Source organism: Crotalus tigris, unplaced genomic scaffold, assembly GCF_016545835.1.
Source record: "Crotalus tigris isolate CLP2741 ecotype Arizona unplaced genomic scaffold, ASM1654583v1 scf7180000023772.879304, whole genome shotgun sequence".
Taxonomy (NCBI): domain Eukaryota; kingdom Metazoa; phylum Chordata; class Lepidosauria; order Squamata; family Viperidae; genus Crotalus; species Crotalus tigris.
In genome coordinates this window covers 559,563-583,200 of record NW_024100175.1, presented here as the reverse complement: position 1 = coordinate 583,200, position 23,638 = coordinate 559,563, and the positions used below count along the sequence as shown (strand labels likewise).

General features: G+C 38.2%; 1 protein-coding gene across 3 annotated transcripts; it reads right to left on the bottom strand.

Annotated features, from left to right (window-relative positions):
* Nucleotides 1-3,838: 3,838 nt before the first annotated feature.
* LOC120298187 lies at nt 3,839-23,628 on the bottom strand. Of its 3 annotated transcripts, none has more exons than XM_039321640.1 (2): nt 22,959-23,628; nt 3,839-3,936 (listed from the first exon to the last, which is right to left on the bottom strand). In XM_039321640.1, exons 1-2 carry the CDS (start codon nt 23,593-23,595, stop codon nt 3,854-3,856), a joined length of 720 nt encoding a protein of 239 aa, XP_039177574.1. In that variant the 5' UTR covers nt 23,596-23,628; the 3' UTR covers nt 3,839-3,853. The 3 variants fall into 3 exon arrangements, with proteins under 3 accessions (XP_039177574.1, XP_039177576.1, XP_039177575.1); XM_039321642.1 differs by lacking the exon at nt 3,839-3,936 and adding an exon at nt 10,820-10,842; XM_039321641.1 differs by lacking the exon at nt 3,839-3,936 and adding an exon at nt 11,961-13,058.
* Between the last annotated feature and the right edge of the window lie 10 nt (nt 23,629-23,638).

Below are 23,638 nucleotides of genomic sequence, written 5' to 3'. Positions count from 1 at the left end.
TCTATTTTTGGGGAAACACGGTACCATAAACTTAATAGATAACTGTGAGAGAGCAAAGAGAGGCTAAGAAAGTACTGGGAAGGCTTCCGGTTTTGTGCAGTTAGCGCGACAGTGGGCCTCTTCACTCTACAGCTGATTTCTCTCTGCTAGGAGACCCTAAATGGTCCTGAAGTTGCCCCAGAGACGTGACGAAGAAGGAGGAGTGCCCCATCAACCGTAGAGAGATGGTGGTCGATCTGGTTGGCTGGGGAAAGCCCTCCAGAAACCAGCAGAAGAAAGGCTAGCTTCATTCCAGAGTCTAGCCCAAGCTACAAGCAGTCGAAGCCAAAAAGCACTAATTCAAGCTTGATTTGCAAACAACGTGATTGGAACTGGGTAAGAACATCGATTTTCTCTCTTCTACTTGATAATTGATTTCCTGGGGGAAAAAACCCAAGAAGCAAAATCCTCCGAAAGTGAGAAGGAGGGGGAGCTTTGCTCCACTCATCCACAGAAGGAAGAGGCAAATTAATTTTTTTATGGGGGACAGAAATATATTGAAATGAAATGAATATAAGACTTAAATTTGGATAAGTTTTCAAAAGATTATTAAAAACAGAAGAAAGCAATTGCATGTTTTAAAAATTGAAAAAATGAAAATGGTGCTGACATTAGTGGTGAAAGAAAATATACAACTGTAGTTGCTCTAATACAGGAACTGACAGAAAGCCCAGTAAAAGATAACTTGTTTTTGTGACCTTCAACATCTTAACTAAACAGAGAACAGCTGCAACAAAAAGAAAACATTTTGGGCTATTTACAAGGTAAGAACTATAAACCTTAGGGGGAAAAATGACCTTCCTGGATTATAAATACTTATAGAATTGTGACTTTAAAGCTGTTTATAGAGAAATGAAAACTTTGATTCTTGGCTATCATGGAACATCAGAGACCTGCAGAAAGAACATATCAAGAAAAAACAAATACCTTCCAGAAAGAAATGTATGCTATGCTGCAACTAATTCAAACAACAATGATTTCAAATTGTGAGGAAATTAAAATCAGCTTTAAAAATTTAAATGAACATATCTTCAGTTTAACTTTACAACAAAAAAAACCTCTCAGAAAATAAAAATAGAGAGTGATCAGATAAAGAAGACAAGTGAATATAAACCAGAGGAAAGAGATTTAAAGATGGAACTCAACAGTAAAAGGGATTATGATTTAACCCAGGTGGAAAAAAACTTGCAGGAAATATTGGACATGGAAAAGATTGCAAAATAAGTCTGAGGACAAGAAAAAAGATTTGACAAAATGGATTACAGAGCTGTAAGGAGGACTACAAGAACTTGAGAGACAAAAATGATAAGAGAAATTAAGAGAGAAAGAAAGAAAAAGATTTTCAATCAATATGAAGAGGCAAAACCCTCCCACAAGAACATTTTACTGGATATGTCTTTTGTACCTACGACAACATCTACAAGACTATGAGAAGACTTTTTGGTCCAGGGGAGGATACTGATTAGGAAAAATGTTTGGCAAAAAAGAAAAGGCTAAAGTTAGAATTAAGAAATTGGATGATGGGACCTATCAGATGGAATATTTAAAGATTAAACATGTGTTTGAATATGGTTAAAAAAATAGAAAAAATTCTGGATATAAATGTATTTTAGTTTAAGAGGGAAGGCCCTTCCAGTAACATAGTATTTATTTATTTATTTATTTTATGATAAGAGAAATATAAAAATGTTGGGATGGTTTATATGAGGGAAAGGTTTTAGATATTTAAGTGTAATTGATCTTGAGACAATCTCAGTGGATAAGAATGCTCTGAATAGATTCAAAAGGTTAGATGATTGGATTTATTAGATGGAATATTTAAAAATTAAAGATTTATTTGAATATGGTTAAAAAGAATAGAAAAATTTTGGATATAAATGTATTTTAACTTAAGAGGGATATGTTTTTCAAGTAGTTTGTTATTTCCTTCTTTTTTTCTCTTTTCCTTTTTTTCTTTTTCTTTTTAAGATAAGAGAAACGTAAAACTGTTGGGATGGCTTATATGAGGAAAAAGATTTAATACTTAAGTGTAATTAACTGAGAAAATCTTAACTGGTAAGAATGTTTTGAACAGTGTGGGAAAACAAATCTAAACAAGAACTTTGAAAATAGGATTTATGATGTGGTAATTAAGATGATTACTTAGAAAAGAAGCTTTATATCGATGTGGTTGTTAAATACTAGAAAAATGTTTATATTAAATTGTTATCTATCAATATATTAAGAAATGTACTAATTTAAGGTTGGAAAAAGAATATTATTGGAAGAAGAGAAAATCAAAGAAAGCTACTATATGCATTATGGAATTATAGAAATTAGTTGTTATAGATTGTTTACCAAATATTAAGATGAATATGTTAAAAAAAATCAATAAAATATATTTAAAAAAGAGAAAGTACTGGGAAGAACTTTAGATATAAATGATTAATGGATAGGAATTTCTTAGCAGCTTATCTCATAAATGTCTATCTATGGAGATTCTCAGTCATCCATGTTATAGTTATCCCAAAAGTGCTTTTCCAAAATGCAACTGGATTTTGTTTTTCCTTGAAGACATTTCACTCCTCATCTAAGAAGCTTTTTTGGTTTTGACTGAATGGTGGACGATGGAAGGATTTATATTCCTTGCAACCATCTGGTCATTAGCACTCATTCTGAGAGTCTTTGAAGCCCCTTGGAGGTTTATCAAAGGGGAAAGGATATGACACTACCTATCTCCTGTTTACAACACAGTCCTCTCAGCAGTTCCAAGGTTCCACACCCATTTGCACTATGCAGATGACCCTGAGGGTACAGATAAACCTACAAGTGACTGCCAGAATGAATGTTAGGAACCAAATGACTGCAAGGAATATAAATAATAATAATAATAATAATAATAATAATAATAATAATAATAATAATAATAATAGTAGTAGTAGTAGTAGTAGTAGTAGTAGTAATAACAACAGTAGTAGTAATAATAGTAGTAGTAAAGAAATTGGAAGGTACCTTGGAGGTCATCTAGTCCAACCTTCTGTTCAGGCAGGAAACCCTATACCGTTTCAGACAAATGGCTGTCCAGTCTCTTCTTAAAAACGTCCAGTGTTGAAGCATTCACCGCTTCTGGAGGCAGGTTGTTCCACTGGTTAATTGTTCTAACTGTCAGGAAGTTTCTCCTTAGTTCTAGGTTGCTTCTCTAGTTGACTAGTTTCCATCCGTTGCTTCTTTTCCTGCCTTCAGGCGCCTTCCATCCTGCCTTCCATCCTCCGTCATTCAGTCAGAACTGAAGGAAGTTTCTTGGATGAGGAGCGAAATGTCTTCAAGGAAAAACAAAGTCCAGTTGTCTTTTGAAAAAGCACTTTGGGACTTAGCATCTCAGTCTTGGTTTCAAAATGTCAAGGAATAAAAGATCCAGAATGTTAGAAGAATGTCTCTGCTTCAGTGAACCCATTAATAAATGAGGGCTGGAAGGTCCTATCACAATTCATAAGATATTTTTTTTACCTTAATTCAAATCCTTGTATTAAAACATCTTATTGGAATTAGGGAATTCTATTTTCCTTGATTGTGCCTTGCTATGGGGGCTTGAGAGAAAGCTTAGAGAAGCAACTTTTTCAGATTCTGTTCCTCCTCCATACATCAACATTCAAGCTCTTTAGATAAGAACATTTGTCTTCAGCAGAGGTCAGCAAGTTTTTCAGGAGTTAAATATCATACAGTAAATGAATATTTTAAATTAAGAAAATGGTCCAGATCTACCCCAGTGAACTCACGGGATCTCATGTAATAATATCAAGTTCTCTCCTGGAATCTCAAAAGGTTTCTGCCAATGTCATTTTTTTCCTCTCTCGTTCATTTTTTGGTTGCAGAAGACAGCAATTGAAGATGTCATGGGCTCCTGGATACACGCAGATACTAAAATGCCAATTAAGAATTATATTAGAGAATGCACAGAGATTGAAAGTAACTGAGAGCTATTATATAGATTATCCCTTTTGGGTCATTGACAGAATTATCATTAGCTTAATAATCATACACACACGTATACATATTATTTTTCTTTATTACAGATATGCATTTGCATTCTGTCATGCATTGACATTTTTTGAAAAGAAAGATTTCCTCCATATGCAGCCAACAGATGCCAGAGACTGGAGACCTCGCAGAATCAATGAATGATAACATATAGTATCTGTAAAACTGCAGGAAGAAATCTGAATTTCAGCAAATTTCCGTGTAGCCTGATTTTCCAGTTTGATCAACTAGGAAAAAAAAAATCCAGCTGAGCATAAAACTCCATCTGTTATTATAGGCTCGATGAACATATGCCTAGCAAAAGGATATTGAGAGGAACATTTGAGAATTGTTATTGGGGGTAGGGAGCCCTGAAAATTGGAGATGTCACCATCTAAGTCAGTGGTTCTTAACCTTTTTGAACGAATCGCCCCCTTGAGCCAATGAGGAAGTTGTCATCACCCCCCTCCCCCAACAACACCTCTCAATCACAACATAGGAAATAATTCTTCAATTTATGCAAACCCTTTTTTTGTTTTCTTTAAAATTGTCATCAGGACATATTAATGCAAATAATTTATTTCCAGTCTTTTTCCCATATCTCAACTGTTTGAAAAATTTTGGTGCCACCCATCACTTTATGCCCAAACTTCGTGATACATGTATTTCATTATTATCTTATTTATTCAAGACACTTAAATGTAATCACCACTGAAAACAAAATTTAATTGCAAGAAAGTGAAATGCCCGTAAAGAAAAAGAGTAACATTTAATGATTGAATTACAAGTGAAATTTAAGATGCAAAAAGAAATATAAAAAGGGTAGAGGCTGCTGCGCAATGCGCACGAAGATAAGCAATGCGTATTCACATATGTACGGCGTTCTTTACTGAAGCTAGCTGGAGGAACATTTGAAAACACAATTCAATCCACTAATAGCAAGCGACCTGATGTTTTTGTATGACAGATATGCAGCTGTTCACTGTACGAAAAAGTCTCAAAAGTGTCCCCAAAACTTCTCGCTCCATCGCCCCCATATCGCCCCCTTTTTCTTCCTTCGCCCCCATATCGCCCCTTTTTGTTCCATCACCCCCCTGAAAAATGAAATCGCCCCCTGGGGAGCAATATCGCCCAGGTTAAGAACCACTGATCTAAGTAACCATCAAGGATAATACAATAATCAGTAAGGATTCAACTTTCTGCAGTCAAACAGTATGTGGGATGAGACAAGTACTTTGCAAATGATTTATACACCTGTTCGGATGGCATAACATCAGGTAACTTTGGATTGTTCTGTGGGTGAGTGCTTTTTAAATTAGGCCCCCCTTTTGCAGCAGCAATTAATTTGCTTATACCAAAATTGGTTATGAAGATGTTCCACCAAAATACTCAAACCAATGATTGGCAGATACAGCCTGCTGAAAGGCAAGGGTCACAGAACTTTAGAAACAACTTAATATGGCTTCAAATTAACATGTGTGAAAGATTACATGTATCCACCATTGCACATAGAGCAGCAAACAGCCAAAGGAGGCATTGTCTGTTAATAATATACAGTGTTGCTGTTAGAATCAAAATAGAGTTGGAAGGGACTTTGGAGATCTTCTGGTCCAGCCCCCTGCTCAAGCAGGAGAACCTATACCACAGACATATCAAACACAAGGCCCGGGGGCCGGATGCGGCCCACAAAATGGTTTCATGTGGCCCGCGAAGCCATCCTGGAAACAGTGAGGGAAAGGCCCCCGCTGCCTTGGCCCTGGCCCAGGCTGGCTGGGAGCCAATGTACAATTTTGTGGTGGCCATCTATGCTGAAACGCATTCAGTCTTAGCTCCGTCACAAGGCTGTCTGGAAACACCGAGGAACTAGCCCCTGCCCCCTGGGTGCATGCTGGGGAGGTGTCACCCTTTGTGAGGAATGAAGAAATGGACCATGTCTTGGCGCTTGCCCCGGTTCCACCCCCTTCTGCCAGAGACCCTCAGACCTGTCCCACTCCTGCCCAGGCCCCCACAGGCACCCTTAATGCGAACGATGTAGAGCTGGCCATGCCCACCCAGTAGGCCACACCCACTCTATCCATGCCCACCCAGTAGGCCACACCTATCCATGCCCACCCAGTAGGCCGCACCCATCCTGGCCACCCCCCACCCCCCCAAGGGCAACCACAATGCTGATGCGGCCCTCAATGAAATTGAGTTTGACATCCCTGCTATACCATTTCAGACAAGTGACTGTCTGTAGTCTAGTCTCTTCTTAAAAATCTTCAGTGATGGAGTGCCCACGATTTCTGAAGGCAAGCTGTTAATTGTCCTCACTGTTAGGAAGTTTCTCTTTAATTCCAGGTTGCTTCTCTCCTTGATCAGTTTCCATCCATTGTTTCTTGTCTTGCCTTCTGGTGCTTTGGAAAATAAATTGATCCCCTCCTCCTTGTGGCAGCCTCTCAAATACTGGAATGCTGCTACCATGTCACTCCTAGTCTTTCTTTTCTCTAGACTGGCCAGTCCCAAATCCTGCAACCATTCTTCATAAGTTTTAGTCTCCAGACCTTTAATCATCTTAGTTGCTCTTCTTTGCACTTTTCCCAAAGTCTCAACATCTTTTTTGTAATGTGGTGAGCAAAATTGGATGCAGTATTCCAGATGTGCCTAAGGCTTTATAAAGTGGTACTAATACTTCACATGATTCTGATTCTATGCCTCTGTTTATACAACCAATGATTGTATTAGCTTTTTTGGCTGCTTTTTTTGGCTGCCACACACTGCTGGCTCATGTTTAAGTGAGTGTCCACTAGGACTCCAAGATCCCTCTCATGTTATTGCTTTTGAGCCAGGTTTCACTTAATCTGTACATGTACCTTTGGTTTTTCCTACCCAGGTGTAAAACCTTACTTTTCTCCACATTAAATATCATTTTGTTGGATAGAGCTCATTGTTCAAGTCTGTCAAGATCTTTCTGGATTCTGAGCTTGTATTATGGGGTGTTAGCTATTCCTGCCAGTTTAGTGTCATCTGTAAATTTGATGAATTCCCCTTCTATTCACTCATCTAAGTCATTTATTAAGATATTAAAGAGGACTGGGCCTCTTGTGGTACCTCATTGCTTACTTTCTTCCATGTAGATGTAGTACCATTAAGGACTACTAGTTGAATAAAGTTTGTTAGCCAGTTACAAATCCATCTGGTGGTGATGCTGTCTATCCCACCATTTTTCTAGCTTACCAAGAAGTAGGTTGTGGTCTACTTTGTCAAATGCCTTACTGAAATCTAAATATACTATGTCCAGCATTTTGCTGGTCTACTAATTTAGTCACTTTGTCAAAGAATGAAATAAGATTGGTTTGGCATGATTTGCTTTTAACAAACTCATGCTAGTTACTAGTTATAACTTTATTTGTTTCTAGATGTTCACAGATCTATTATTATTTAGACATACTATTTTTTACAGTTTATTAACCTCTTTAGAGGTAATATGCAGAATTTGTACTAAGATTTTTCTGAATGAACTAACTCTTCAGCATCACCCTTCCAAATATTTTTTAGAGTGCTAGTTTGGCTCTTCCTACCATCCCCACAGCTTCATTCACTGAGCAGAAGACTAAGACTACCACTTAACACTGACTCAAATTCAGATATAACTCTCTTTATTTTATCCAAGAAAAGGATACACTGAAATGCTTAAGATATTATAAAATCCCCAGTCAGAATAACTTCTAAAAATAATTATGGTTTTTAGGACTATGTTATATTGGGTAGAATGAAAGCAAATATGGTTTGGAGATTATGATGGTTGAGTGATATAAATCCAGAAAGATTCCCTTTTCCTGATCAAATCCATCACCCAGCAATCTGCCAGTTTTAACCTGCTGTATTTGGCTGACCAGGAATAATACACCACTACTCTTTATTACCTAAGCACTTCCCACTCTCATCAAGAGCCAGATATCAGGGTTTATCAGAGAGATAAGTGTGGTTGGTTTATCAGTGTGATAAAGTGTATGATTTACTGGGAAGCTGAATATGTTGAAGCCATCTGGAATCACTTTTCAGAGTAAGATGGGTACCATATAAATTAATAAGTGGAAAACATAAGAGTTGGATTGGAAGAGTCACTTGTTAAGATCAACAGCTATACAAATCAAATAAATAAAGTGAAGTAAAAATCAAACTGAGCACTGAGTGTTCTTAGGACTCGCATCCAGATGCAACAGTAGCAGATACTTCTCATCTTGTCCAGAATACGTTTTAATCTTCAAATACGGAGAATTGCACATCTCTTAAATCTATCTGATTTCCTGCCTATGACAAAACTTTGTCACTTGAATAACCAATTTACTGATATAAAAAATTGACATCTTGGGCAAGTCAGTGTCACATCTGTGGAACATGCTGAAACCATACATTATCTTTCAGGCCTTACACAGTGAATATTGTTGTAGTTCAGAGTAAATCAGGGAAAGCTAACACGCTTTCAAAGAAGTTATAATATATAGTAATGTCTTGGCTGTACCTTTTGTATTTTCTTAAGCAGGTGTTGGAGATAACGTCTATTTAATATTTTGTATGAATCCAAATACAGAATTCAAACTATAGTACTCTGAACCTTTGCAAATCCAAACTAAGCCAGTAGTAATGTTGTTCTAAGATCATTTATTTATCTGCATATTTTTTCTTAAAATCTTTTAAATTGTTTTATCCTCCCTTTTTCCTTCTACAAAATGTTTATAAAACTTTCAAGTTTCTCTCATAGCAACTTTGGGTTATTTCTTTTCTGATACATTTAAGGTGATAGAATAATTTTTTGATTTAATTATTAAATAGTATCTATAGGCTCTTCCAATCTATAACAAAAAAAAATCTTGTGTTTTTAATATGAATATATGACCTGTGAATTTTGAACACAATTTCAGAATGGAAAAAAAAAAATAAAAGCTATTTAGTAAGGGGTATAGACACATGTTCTTTCATTTTCTTCAATAAACCTTTTGCAGAAGCATTTGTTCATCAGATACTTTATAAGGCCTGATGCCTCCATGCAAGATAGATTTTAAGCAAAAATCTAGAGTGCCCAGGTTATTATAACAACTCTCTGAGAGGTATGATAGCCAAGGAATCTTTTGTTTTATGGATCAGATCCTCGTTGGGAAGTTACATGAAGTAACACATATATTCCGTTACTTATGCTGCAATGGCAGCAGAGGTAAAAATGAGTTAGGAAAAGTATGCAATACACATAATATATGTCAATGAAAAAAAAAATGCAAGAGCAACACTATTTCTGTAATTGACAAACCTGCAGGACAAACAGTTCACAGAGTTCAAAGTTAAACTTAAAATTAAATTAATTATCATTAATTTGATTACAACACATATATTTAATGATTACCTGTCATATTAGAAATTATTTGGTGCGATAATAATTACAATTCTATTTCTGGGCTGTTAGTACTTTAAATGCTTAGTATGTTTATACAGCCCAGGGCCACACCATTTACAGTTATTCATTTTCTATTATTTTAAAATTATAACTATAATTAAGATATGAATCTTGGCACCATATACTTCCTTTTATCATCTTCATTTACTATATTACAGCTTGTTGAATTGCACTCTATAAAACTGGGGGAATGATAGATATAGCATATGAGAATGTATCAGTTGATCCTTCTAAAGGAATTGGGGCACAATCTTTTCCATCTCTCTTGAACCAAATGCAGTTACCTAAAATGTAGTCATTTCATTAAATAAACTGACTCTAAACTGGTGTCTGATAATTTAATCTGTACTAAATTTAATTTATTTATTTTTCACATTTTTTGAACCACCTATCTTCCTCAGACTCTCTGAAATTAGATTCCAGAAGCATTCTTTTTTTGTTACATTTTATTATGCTGGATTTGTTTTAAAAAAGAAAACACTTATTGATATCTTGAAAATGTGTGTTACTAATTAGGGTAGTTTTGCTCTGTATATATGTTCAAAGCATATGTTCTTCTACTGTCTTGAACATAACTATGTCTGAGGGACTTAATGAAGGTCTACCACTTCTACCCTTGATGAGATTTTACTCGCATAATATATACCTATTTAAGATACTCTCCCTCCAAGATAAATATTTATCAAGGCAAAACGGTAGCTACATATTTGAAAATGATCTTTAAATGAACATTTTTATGTGGTCCTGTAACAATATTAGTCAAACTATTTGTGCCGACATGCCTTACACAATTTATCAAGCAAACATTTCTGCCCAAAGGACAGTTTGAACATAAACTAAATCCCACTTGTGTGCTTCCTATTACTTTTAGAAATAAATGCTGTAAATTCCTATAAGCCGGTATAGTCAGGTACAGCACACAGGAGTATTACTATCTTAAATCTGGAATTTCACAAACAAAAAAGTAACAATTTCAGATATAAAAGGCAGCAAAAAAAAAAGCAAAATGAATATATATTGCATTAAGCCATGGTTTAATCATAATTTGTAGACTAGGTAACTATCTGTGCTTGCCTAATTTATTAAACTATAAATACTGGTTTATGTTTCATAAGGTGCATGATTTAGTGGTTAACATAACATGCTAATTCAGAACTAAATAAATTATCACCTAGCTGGATGTCTGAACCCAATCAATAAGAACAGATGTTCAAATTTCCTTAGGACCTCTGTGAGGGAGCCCCAGTTTAGATATCTGAAGATCAACTGCAGTTACTCAGTTATGGTGGTACATATTGATAAGCTTTACATTTCTTTTCAACAGGTGTGGCCAACCTGTGTCTCACCAAATGTTCTTGAACTCTTGGATTACCTGGCTAAGACACACACACACAGAGTGAAAAATAGGATATTATTATAAGCAAGTAAAAAACAAAGACAATCATGTCCAACCTATGGACTTTCTTTCTATATGAATTTTAGTGAGGGGGATTTTTTAATTTATCTTTAGAATTCATTTAATATTTTTGTTTAAGCACATTTTCAATAATACATTGTCGATTTCAGAAAAGGCAGGCACAGCCACACACCTCTGTGTATTAATAATTCTCCTGTGGAGATAGTTAGCAGCATCACGTTTCTGGGTGTGCAGCTAAAGGGTAGACTAGCTTGTCACTCAACAGTGAGAAATTGGTAGAGTGGGGACAGCAGCACCTGCATTTTCTGCATCACATGAGAAAAGCACATCTTCCTTCCCCTGTCCTTATCACTTTCTACAGAGGGACGATTGAGAACATCCTGTCATATTGCATGTCTGGTTTGGAAGCATCACTGCTCCAGACATGAAGGCGATGCAGAGAGTGGTGAGGATGGCAGAAAAGATTATTGGTAGTTCTCTCCATTCTATCCAGGACATAGCATATAAGCGATGCTTGAGCAGGGTCCGCAGGATTGTTGGGACATTACACATCCTCTTTATAACCTTTTTTCCTTGTTACCTTCTGGAGGAGGCTTTGTGGTATCTGAAGCAAAACATTCAGATTCAGACAAAGTTTTGTTCCATATAGCATCAACCTTATGAACTCTCAAGTTTCCTTTCCGCTATGTATTCAAAATGGACAATAGTTAATATTTGTATGTATATATATATGTGCATGTCTATATGTATATGTATGTTATGTACAGTATGTGTATGGGTATATATAGACTGTCTTTTGAGAGCAGGCAACAGAATTTCATTTTTACAGTGTGCTCACAGTAAAAAATGACAATAAAGGTATCTCAGTCTTGGCATAATATATGCTATTAGGAAGGCTGCCACACACTTCATCTTATTTTTCTATTTTTCTAGCATTTATTAGGTTTATTCAGCTTAGATATCTTAGAAATAATGCTAAATAAGCACATAGACAAAGCATTGAAAAATGGGGAAAATGCTTTAATTCTTGGTATTAATTTTCTTATAACAAAACCCCCATAAAACAAACACAAAATTAGATCATATAATTAGCACTCAGCTTCTCAGCATTGACATTTGTAGAATTACATTATGCAAACAAATTCCACTTGTGTTATTTGCAAGATTGAATTATCTTTTGATAGAGAAATAATATTAAAGTATGATAGTGATACAAGCTTTTAAGATTAATAAAAAGCATTTCACTTCAGATTTATGGAGAAGGCTAATAAAAAGCATTGTCCAAAATAAAACTGGCAAAATTACAGTAAATCTCAATTCAACTCAGAAATGAGTCAATCAATTCTATATGAATTAGTGATGAGAAAGAAGAATCTCAGTATGTTTTAAATATATAAATAAGTCATTGTTACAATTACCATGTGGCAAATTCATTTTTAATCACATTAACTATTATATCACACTCAAAGAATATGTGATATGCTTAATCCAATTTGGCCCTCCTGAATAGATTATACGTGAACTTCACTCCCACACTCCCAACTAGTGTGATTGTTGCTGAGAATTCTGGGAGTTGAAGTCACTTGTGCTGGAGCTGCCCAGGTTGATGAAGCAGATCATCTCCAAAGATAATTTGCTGCTTCCTTGAAGGTCCTAACTACTAAAGCCCTGTATTTGATCATTATATATCATCTGGGGGTCTTTTATGTCTTACTTTAACTCATCAGGAAGCTAGCTTATTGTTGCTCTTGCTACAAACTCCCTGTGTGCCACATTATACTGAAACTCAATCTAGCTTGAAGTTATTTTTCATTCAGGAAAGTCCTTAGCATGGTAAATGAAAATGGTAATGTCAATATTGAGACTGATGTAAATGATAGGGTTTGAATAAATGAAATGTAGATCACTTTAGTGGATCCAACTACATATGAAATTAGACAACTTGAAAACAAACTACAATGAAAACTGGTACATATTTATTAAGGCAACAGACTTTGAAATCCCAAAAGACAAGAACATAAACAGTAGGAGTCAGTTAAAATCTTATTGCTTTTCAAGAAGCAGTGAACATTCTGCCATATCTAACAAGTGTTTAAATGGTAACAACGGAATACATGTTTTAACATTTCCTATCCTTCCATGAAGTAAACGGCAAAATTCCCCAGCTTCTTGCTCCTAGAAAGAAATAAAAGAAATGGATTGATGGGTAGAGCTGCAATGATAAAAGATGGACAAGATTAATCTTGAACAACTGATTAAGCACTACCGCAGTTCCAGTGTTTTAATGCAGTGTGTTCACCCTATCTGTACAACTCAGGTTTTGCATTGTCAAAAAAGGTTTATATCCAAATATTTATGTGCAAAACATAAATCCATTATTCAATGGATAATTATGATACTAAAGTATGAAACTGTTGCAAAATCCCACCAAAATAAATGCAAAATACTTCTGTATGCAGTGCCTTATCTTATCTATGATTTTCCCCTGTGATAGAATTCATGCTAGATATAAATGAGTGGGAAGGCAATGGAAACAAACCACACAGCCACCTTATCTGATTGACAAATTAGGCTACCTACGGAGCCACCAATGGAGTTTTGAAAGGAGTAGAGAGGCCTGAGATATATGAAGGGAAGAACATAAAGAAGCTGGAACACTGAAAAAGGAGATGAGGACAGCAGGCACATTTACTTAGAGAAATGAGGCCCTTGGAAAGTATTTAGATAAGTGTGAATGGAATTGATATACATTTAAGCTATGGGCCATATACACTCACATTACATGAGGAAGGGAGGAGTTATAATTACATTTGTCCAGCAATGTTGATGTGTATATTATCTTTAAACAAAACTAAGTGTTATACAAGCCAAACAATCGTAAGATCTACATTATCCATGACTCTTTTTAAATATATTTTTCATGCACATGACTGGATCTTCTCTGATTATTGGACAAATCAAACTAGAGACAGCTTTACAGTGTAAAGTAAAATTTCTATATTAATAGGCTGTATTGCTTTTTCCTGAACAGGTTCAAAACAAAAAGATGTTAAGCTTTTACATTTGCCCGACAATCCTTTCTCTTGGCAAAAGATTTTAAATTTGTTTGCCTCTCTTTTTCCATGGGAACTGTTTGGTAAGGGCAGACATTAAAGCTGACAAAGCTTTGTCTGTGTTTTCCCCCTTTGCTTGGTTTCTGTGTCTGTGTGTGCAGGCATGCATTCATTAACGTAATTCTTCAACCTTCAACAACAATGCATCATAAATGAGGGGGAAGGGACGACCTCATAAATATTTAGATTCTCCTGTCTACCTTCCAAAGCAAAGGTGGGGGGCAGAGTATTTGGTAAGGACCTAATCAGAGTTAATCTGCATGTGAACCAAAAGAAGATTCAAAAGGATGAAAAGATGCTGGAAACTAGTATGCAAACCCACTGTCTCTAGAGGGTTATTCATCTTATTCTTGTCAGCCCAAGTCCCAGTCTCACTGCCTAGTTGGATTCCGCACATGACCAACAGCTTTGCAAAGAGAAGGTGGCAAGAGAAATATGTATTTTGTTCCTCCATGTGAAGTACCCTTTCCTAACCTAGCATCCTTCAGTCCAGATGAATTGAAATCAGGATGCACTGATTTGTCAACCAGAACAGCTATCTATGATAGAGGATCTAGGTTGTTTGTTTAAGGGTTACAATTTGAATGCAGGCAGCAATTATACTTCTTTTCTAACCTTTGCTAGTAATGTTACTCTTCCCCCCCAAAATCAAAATTCATAAGTGTTAAGATCCACAACACTTAGAATGTTCTGAGTACAATTTACAGAAATCTATCACTTTACATGAGAATGGAAAGAAAATGAATTATGTTCTCAAGGTACATTAATAAAAGTGCGATGAAAATTTGCCCTTGATAGAAATTAGTATTTTATATAATATATACAGAACAATGACTTAATAAGCAAATATTGTCTGGAAAATGAAAACTTTCTGGAAATGAAGTCAATTAAGTTATGCTTGAAGAATATTTTTGCTGCAACACTATCAACAATGTTAAATAGATGTTTTATCAAGAGAATTGATGGAAAATTGTTTAGTCAGGAAACCCTGTTTTTATCTTTTCAAACAACTGGATTAGTTTCCAGATTTTTCCATACCAGCAGACATATTGGTACAAGAATTTCTGAGGGGAAGCAAAGTGTTTTGTTCTCTGCTGCCCTCAATTCCATCTTCTAGACTGTCTTTCTGGCTGTTGGAACATTTCTGGAAAACTTAAAGAGACCATAAAAATAAACAAATAATTGCTGACCATCACTTCCTTTTTACACTTCAACCTTGGTCTCAGAGATAATTGTGCATTGCACTAGAATCCTTCCGCAGAAAGAAAGGGGGAAAAAAAATCAATGTATAAGTGGAAGACTCTAGATTAAAGACGTAGTTTTAGTTTTTGTCTTTTTAAATACCTGCTTCTAATGGGGGGCAAAAGGTTACCCCTGCACTTTGTGTGTGTGACTGAAACAAAAATAGAACCTCAGTGCTTATGATATTGTTTGTTTCCAATGGATGGCATACAGTTTTTAAACAAAACTTTAAAAAAAAGTTTAGTTATGCTTAAAAAAGAGCTTGTTTTTGTTCAAGCCACAGTCCTTCAAAGATAAGCCTTTGAAGATTAACTTTGTTTCAACATAGCTATACGGTAGTTATCATAATTTTTTGAATCTTTGGGAAATACATTTATCCAACAGATTCCACAGCTTTTCCCAGGAGAATCAATATACGTGTAGAAAACAGACATAAGAGTGTTCATTACTGAATTCTGAGTATACTTTATAACAGTGGTTCTCAACCTTTTTAATGCCACGACCCCCAACTGGTCGTAAGTCGAGGACTACTCAACCGGTTGTAAATCGAGGACTACTCAACTGGTGCAGCACTGTTTGCAGAATGGGACTTTTGGCAGGCTCAGCAGGGCAGAGACAGCCTGGACAATTCCTATTGGCTTTCAAAAGCCAATAGAATAAAAGGGAGTAGCACAGCTAAGGAAAAGGGGAAAAAAAGGGCGGACTGCGTTGTTTGGCGACCCCCGTGAAATGGTCGTTCGACCCCAAATGGGGTCCCGACCTACGGGTTGAGAACCACTGCTTTATAACATGGTTTGGAAAAATCTTGTCTAAAAGGCTGCATTTTAATTTTCATTCACGGAAATGAATATTTTAAAAAATCCAAAGGAGGGATCGATGGTCTTTTAGATTGCAATAATCTATACTGGTTCCTGGTAGTTTACATGAATAACAATATAAAGGGTATAAAATATAGAAATAAAATTCAGTCTATAAAATGTGCAATAACACGTGTAAAAGAGCAGCATGATGATGTTATTCGATCTCCAAATGCCCTGAGGAACAATTCAATTTTCAACAATTTGTTAGAGTGTAGTACTGCAGGCCACTTTAGCTGACTGTGTTCAGCAGGTCAGCGGTTCAAATCTCACCAGCTCAAGGTTGACTCAGCCTTCCATCCTTCCGGGGTAGGTAAAATGAGGACCCAGATTGTTGGGGGCAATGTAAATATATATATACATTGCTTACTGGTGTACACCACTTAGAGAGTGCTTGCACTTAAAGCGGTATATAAGTCTAATAAATAAATAAATAAATAAAAGCAGTAAGGAGACCACTAACTGGACTTTGAAAGGGAGGCTATTCTAAAGTATGTGTTCCATGACTTTTTCAGGGTCTGACATGCCACTTTTACATTAAGCAAACAGTCCTATAAGTAACTTAGCATCAAGCTCTTCAAATTAAAACCAGCATTTTGAATTATACTTGGCAACCTATTACTAACTAATACAATCACCACTTTATAGGTCATTTAGGATTGTGACAATTCTGAGTCACCATACCAGCCTCTGCATTTTGGACCAATTGCAGTTTCCAAATGGTTTTCAAAAGCAACTGAATGTAGACATATAGATCAAATGGCTATTAAGTGCATGAATCAATATTGATAAGACTTCCGGCTCAAGGTAGAGGCACCTGTGGCATAGCAGCTAAAATAGGCCAAAGTCCCACCTGGCCTTCAACCTCTCTCGTAGTAGCTATGCGTTCATGAGATTCCCCCAAATTGTGAACTGCTTTTTCAAAAATACTACTGTATTCAGACTTATCAGAACGGATCGAAATACATTCTAGACAATAAATATCTGTGTCTAGTTTTAAGTCTATATTTCAGCAGCTTGTAGACTCTAATCCCAAGACTTTAACAACATCTCCAGCTTAGTCTGCAATGGATATGTAAAGTTGTTTGTTGTCATTATTGTATTATCACACCTCAAACTGGCACATACCCTGGGCAATTTCATTATACATTAGGGGAGAGAGACATGAACCTTGGGAACCTTATATTTGAGCACTGGCTGACTTCTCCTATTTTTTTATTTGACTTGTTTTTCTTATGTGGAATATTTATTTTATTTGACCTACATGGGCTCCCATTTCCATAACCTGAGCAGGTCACAGAACATCAAGAAAAACATAATAACCACAAGAAAAACTCCAAGTGCTTCAAAAGCAACTTCTCCACTTGCAAATGTATTGAGCTTCAACTTCACTACCTAATGCTTGCAAGAATGGTTATCTCTTCAAGGTCTTCTGGAAGGTTAGAAGGATGGTAGCCTGCCAGAGCTTTAGAGGGAAGGCTGTTCCATAGAGCAACAGCTATCACATAGAAGACATGTTTCCTAGGTGAGATGTGTGCATTTAAGAGAAGGGAGCTGGAGTCTATCCACCTTATCAGACCTGGTGGAAAGTACAGATACCCCACAGGAAATTAAGTCCTGCAAAAAACTTGGTTCTATGCCATTCCAGACCTCAAAAGTGATAATCAGCACCTTGAATTGTACCTGGAAAGAGATTGGAAGCCAAATCATCTCACAGTAGCCAACTTCTATAATAGAGTTTCTAATGCTCTGTACAATCCCAGTATTAGAATGGTCTTACACTCTGACAAGTGCCTTGAAGAAATGATAACTATTGTGCTAGGTTTATTTTCTCAACACAACTAAGGGATAAAAGAGTTAAAAGTTTTCTTAATTTAGGATGAACAGGGATTTTTTTCATGAGATTTTAATTCATTCAGTTTACAAGCCCTAACAAAAATCCAATCTTTGAATGAAGGCATGATAGCAGATCTATCTTGATATGTTATGGTACATTAAAAGTATTTTTAAAAATTATCACAAGAATTTTGAACAAAAGATCACAGAGATGAAAGGCAATGGAAGTCTTACTAAGTTTTCTTCAACATATACTTGCTAAAGGAGTTTTTCACCACTTAGTACTAACCAATATTGAAACAGGCTAAACATTAATGCTAAGACTTTAATAAATCTTATATTCATGAAATATGTTTCCTTATACAATCTTCTATGGCCAATTTTGTGTAGTAGTTAAAGGATCAGACTAGAAACCAGAAGACCATGAGTTCTAGTCAGAGTGGATAATAATCAATGTTTTTTTAAATAAATAAATAAACAAACAGACTTTTTTATTTTTATTAAATTTATTTTAATAAAATGCTTTTGGAGTAAAAATCTATCTAAAGAGAGTTTTATATTTAAGATACATTAATAATTTAGTTTATTCAGCATGAAATGGAGCTTAGTTATGTAGCATGAGGCTGTATATTCTGCAATATTTACATTTTTGGTAAACTCATTCAATGAATCCAAGCTAGCAGGGGAGGGGAGTGAAAGAAAAGGTCGCCGTCCACCCTCCACCTGCCTTGCCTTGTTGTGGTGGCAGCGGTGTGACATGCACTCTCCTGCCCCTTTGCGGCAGCGAGATGGGATGGAGTGGTCAGGGCTTATTTTTGGAGTAGGGCTTATATTAGGCCCACCCCAAAAAATCAGGGTAGGTCTTATTTTCAAGGTAGGTCTAATTTTGGGGGAAACATGTTATATGTGATTAATCTATTAACCTAAAATCAGTTCTGATATCGCTGTTTTACTAAGCTGACAGCTTATTATTCTAAATAGGAAACCTTCATTTTGTTTGCAAATAATAGTATTAAAGATTCTAACTACCAGCAAGAATGAGTCATTACATTTAAAGAACACCTGTCATTTCAGGTCCATCATGGCAGCGCCCGTTAGCGGGCATCCGCTCACCTGCTGCCCGCCACGTCCCTCACCTTGTTGTGTTACTGCCACATCACCAGCCATCCCATTAAAGTAAATGGGACTGTCTGTGAGTCAACAGCGGGTCAGAGGAGCCGCTGCGAGACAGAGATGATAGTTGCTCTTTAAAAATTATGAGTTGAATCGAGTTGATTTAAATCAAGCCTTTTTGCTAGTGATTTAAATCACGATTTAAATCAACCTGATTTAAATCAAATCCATCCCAGTTCTAATCCTGTCTTAAGCATGAAGCCAGCTGAGTAACCTGGGCCAATCACTCTCTTTCAGCCCTAGGAAGGAGGCAATGGCAATCCACTTCTGAAAAACTTGTCCAGAAAATTGCAGAAACTTCTCTGGAAGGAATCAAAAACTGATTCAAATAAAGCACCCAAACAAATACAAAACAACACTATACATTCTATTAAATTTTGTAGCTGATGTATGAAAGATAAAGAAAAATAAACGTTACAGTAAGTTTTATTTCAATATTCCTTTATGGGTTTTTTTAAAGAAACATTCCTCATTAAAGTGCTGGATATTCTGTAGCCTTGAAAAGTTCAAGAAATATTGTTCCAGAGCAAGAATACTCAAAGTGTGGTGTGATGACTCCTGGGGTCCCTAAGACCATTTCAGGGGGTGTGCAGAGTCAAATAAATATTGATCCATGAATAAATATTTGAAATATACCTAAGAGAAAGTAGATAACACAGTACATGAAATAGCCCTCATCTACTAGCATAGTCTACCACTATTACCATGTCAGCTACCTTGGGATGTTTTTAAAAAGATGATTGCACACTAGAGCAATATTTATTTATTTATTTTAGATTAAGAAAAGGAAGGAAGCTAAGAGAACAAAGCCGCAAATTTGGTCACATCCAGGGATATGTGATCATCAAATTTGGTGCAACAGTCACATGAGGAACCGTGTCTCCCTTTTGTTGCTATTTCAATGGGAAGCAGACTAATCCCATGGCAATCTGGGCAGTTGCCTAGTAAGAATATTAAACAATACTCTTGAAAGCATCGGAATCCTCTTGAAAAGAAAATGAGAACAGCATGGTCTGTACACATATGTAAGAAATAAATCTACATGACAGAAAGTAAAAGAATATGCCTATAGTTCTAATAAAAAGCAACAAATAAGTAAAAGTTCCTGCTTCCTAAGTCATGTTTATTAATCATATTAATCAAATCAGTTGAAGTCTGAAATACTACTCTGAAGACATTTTTCTGCTTGACATTTCAGGTCTGCAAAAGGCCAGTGAAGTGATGCCAAAGCAGATGGGGTGAGATCAGCCCATTCACTGTTAGTTCTTATCTTTAAATCATCAGGCAATAATACCCCATAATACTTACTAAGAAGTGCACTAAAGTCAATGGAAGGACTAAGCAAACAGGTCTAGGATTGGACTGTAATATACCTAGTTTTGATTTGATTGTAGCAAGCAGTGGCAACACATTTAATAAATCATGCTAAAATGGGGTTGCTTTATATGTTCTTCTTTTAATATACATATTGAGTACAGATATTCTCCAAAAGGAGAAAAGGATCTGTTAATTTAACCAAATTCCTTTTCTTCCGCTCCTTAAAAAAACCTATATAATCTGTATTGACAGAAATTACTTTTTTTTTCAAAGTTTTTGAACAAATGTTTAAATTAACAATAACACTGAACAACATTAGTACACACATTAGTTCTTGGGAAAGAATGACAGCATTCTGAATCAGAGTCAAAACAATTACATGATTTCTAATGGAATGTAAAAATAAACCTAAACCACTGGCATTGCTCCATGTGGTCAATTTTATCAATATCCTTGTTAAAATACAGAAAAGCATACAAAGGAATTCATTGGTATTTGTTACTGTGTTTTTATGCATCAGGTTTCAGTGAAACACACTGTCAATAGAACTACTGATTAAGCTTCCATGGGGAATAAAACCAGTTGTTAAACAAAGTGAGCCATTCTTCCAAATAAATGAGTGGCAGGTGCTTGGCATGCCACTTTGAAATCAATCACATTTTCTGAAATATGGGTCTAGCACTAGGCTACATGGATAATAAAACCTAACTATATTCTCTTCTGTATTTTTTCTTAAGTCCCTTCCCTTCCTTTTTTATTCAGTTTTGTAGAAATAAAATTCAGCATGCAGGCAGCTGTAAACCACACACTACTTCTAACGAGAAACATGGATGAAAGTTAAGAATGCAGCGATAAAAAGTCTTTACAGGGGGCGCATAAGAAGTGCAAATGTGGGTACTGCTGGGCAGGGGAGAGGAAAAAAAAACTCTGGTTACTTAGTTGACCGATGGCGTGAAAGTATTTAACAAAGGTAAAAAAGGAAAAGGAAAAAAAAAAAGAGCGGAGGCACGTCTTCTTTGTAGACTACCTCGAAATCGGGGAAAATAAGGTGCAAATTCGATAGGAGGTCGGTTTGGTGGCCCTCCAAAAAGAAAGAATTCATTCAAGCCGCTAGTCTGGGCGGGAAGTTGGTTTCTAAAGATACTCGCGAGCACAGGAAGCCTTAGGCTTTGATGGGGACTTCCAGGCGGCTGGAAAGCTCCAGCCCGGCAGCGGTTTCTCGGCAGAACTGCTCATTCATCTCAGTGGGATTTACTAGAGACTAGGGCAGCTGGGATGCTAGGCTAAGCTCCCTCGTCTGAAGAAGGGAGAAGGGAACGGCCGCGGCGGCTTTTGCGTGGAACCGGCTACTCGGCTTCTTCCCGGCTAGTCAAGAAACCTCAAATCCGAATCAGCTGTTGGGGATTTTTTGTTTGTTTTTTTTGTTAATACCAAAGAGAGTTTTCCCGCCTTTCTGCTCCAGCGGTGAAGCTTTGCCAGCTACTTAGAGCGTTGGAAGACCGCGTCAACCCTCGGTAGAACTTCTTGCACGAAAATGAGTTTAGGTCAAGAGACGAGCCAGCAGAGGTAGACAGCTTTTCACTGAGACCTCCCCCACCCCCAAAGGGAACCCACGCAGGCCGCCGTGCCCAAGGCCTCTGGCGTGCAGAGGAAGGGAGGGGGCTGCCAAACAGGCGAAAAGGAAAGCGAGCCGACGCTGCCCAACTTCCCAGCCAGTCTCTCAAGAAGTGCAACGGGCTGTGTCTGCATCGCCAGAGGTCCGGACCACCATCCAATGTAAAAGCATTGACTTCCCACCGTATGCGCTCGGACGGGTGGGGGGGTACCTCGCGTGCGGTCGGAAGACACCTCCTAAATGAACGGGTGAGCTAAACTTTGCACGGGGAAGCGCTTCGGCTTCTCCGCTCCCAGTTCTGTTCGCCGCGGAGAAGCCGCCTTGCTTAATAGCCGCGCTTTCCCTTGCCTTCGCAGCCGCTACTCGAGACAGACGAACATCACCCCTTCTTGGTGCACCCCCGATCCCTTCGTCTGTCTTCTTCCCTCTCCCTCTTGCGCAAGCGCACAATACTCATTTCAACCCCGCCTCTCCCGTTTCAATCCTAAACCTCAATAAAGGGCGCTACACAATTGAAAGCGCGCGCGGGCGCGCACCCTCGTGCGAATCGCGGGTGGCAGAAAACGCAGCGCGCTTGCGCCTCAGAGGCAGCGCAACCAGATCAGGGCTCTTCCCCCCTCCCACTAGCACCACGTGACCGAGCCCCGCCCCAACACCGGATCTGTGAAGTAGCCAGAGTTTGTTCAGTTTCTTTCCCGTGCGGTCGCGTACGGGATTTCTGTACAAAACAACAACAACAAAAAAATCGGTAGGGCGGCAAGCGGGGAGGGGAAAGGAGGGATCACGCGCACGCGCGCAACCACCTCGCGCGTAAAAGTAGTACGAGGCAGCGGCGCGAGCTCTCGGAGGCGCGCTCCGTCACTCCAAAGCCCAGGCAGATCACACGGGTGTGGGTGTGAGGGGCGCGCTCCCTTCCGCTCACCGCCGGCTGTCAACCGAGTCCCCAGTCGCTCACAGGCAAGCTGGAGGGGCGGAGCGGAGTGGATCTGCCAAGTGGCGCCTCTGCCGCCGCCGCTACCGTTGCCGTCGCTGATTAACGGCCGCCCCGCCTCTGCTCCTCCGCTGCCCCCTCCCTGCCCCTCTGTTCCCTCCCCTTCCCGCCGTCGTTGCTTGCTGCCGCCGCTGCCAGCGCCGCCTGAACTGAAGCGAACTCCAGAGCGAACTGAAGAGGAGGAGGCAGGAGGAGGTGAAGGCACCACAGCGGCGGCAGCGGCGGGGCTGAGAGTCGTCAGCCTCAAGCAAACGGCAGAAGCGGGAGGGGAAGGAGGCAAGGCGGCGCGGGAGACGAGGCGGAACTGCCAGCAGCAGCGGTAGGAATAACAACAACGGAAGCACCGCCGGTGGCCGGGAACAGCCTTACAATACGCGGCGGCGGCGGCAGCACCCGCGAGGACTCCTCGGGAAACGGCCAAGTCCGCCGCCCCTTTGCCTGCCTCCCAGCCGCGGAGACAGACCAGGGGGCAGCAGCGCCGACAAAAGAGCCGCGACCAACGTCTGCGTGTGCGGCGAGGGAGAGGAGGGGGAACTACCGAAGACTGCGCTGCTTTGGAGAAAGGCATCCAGTGGGAGCGGCGACAGGAAGCGGCGGTGGTGGAGGAGGAT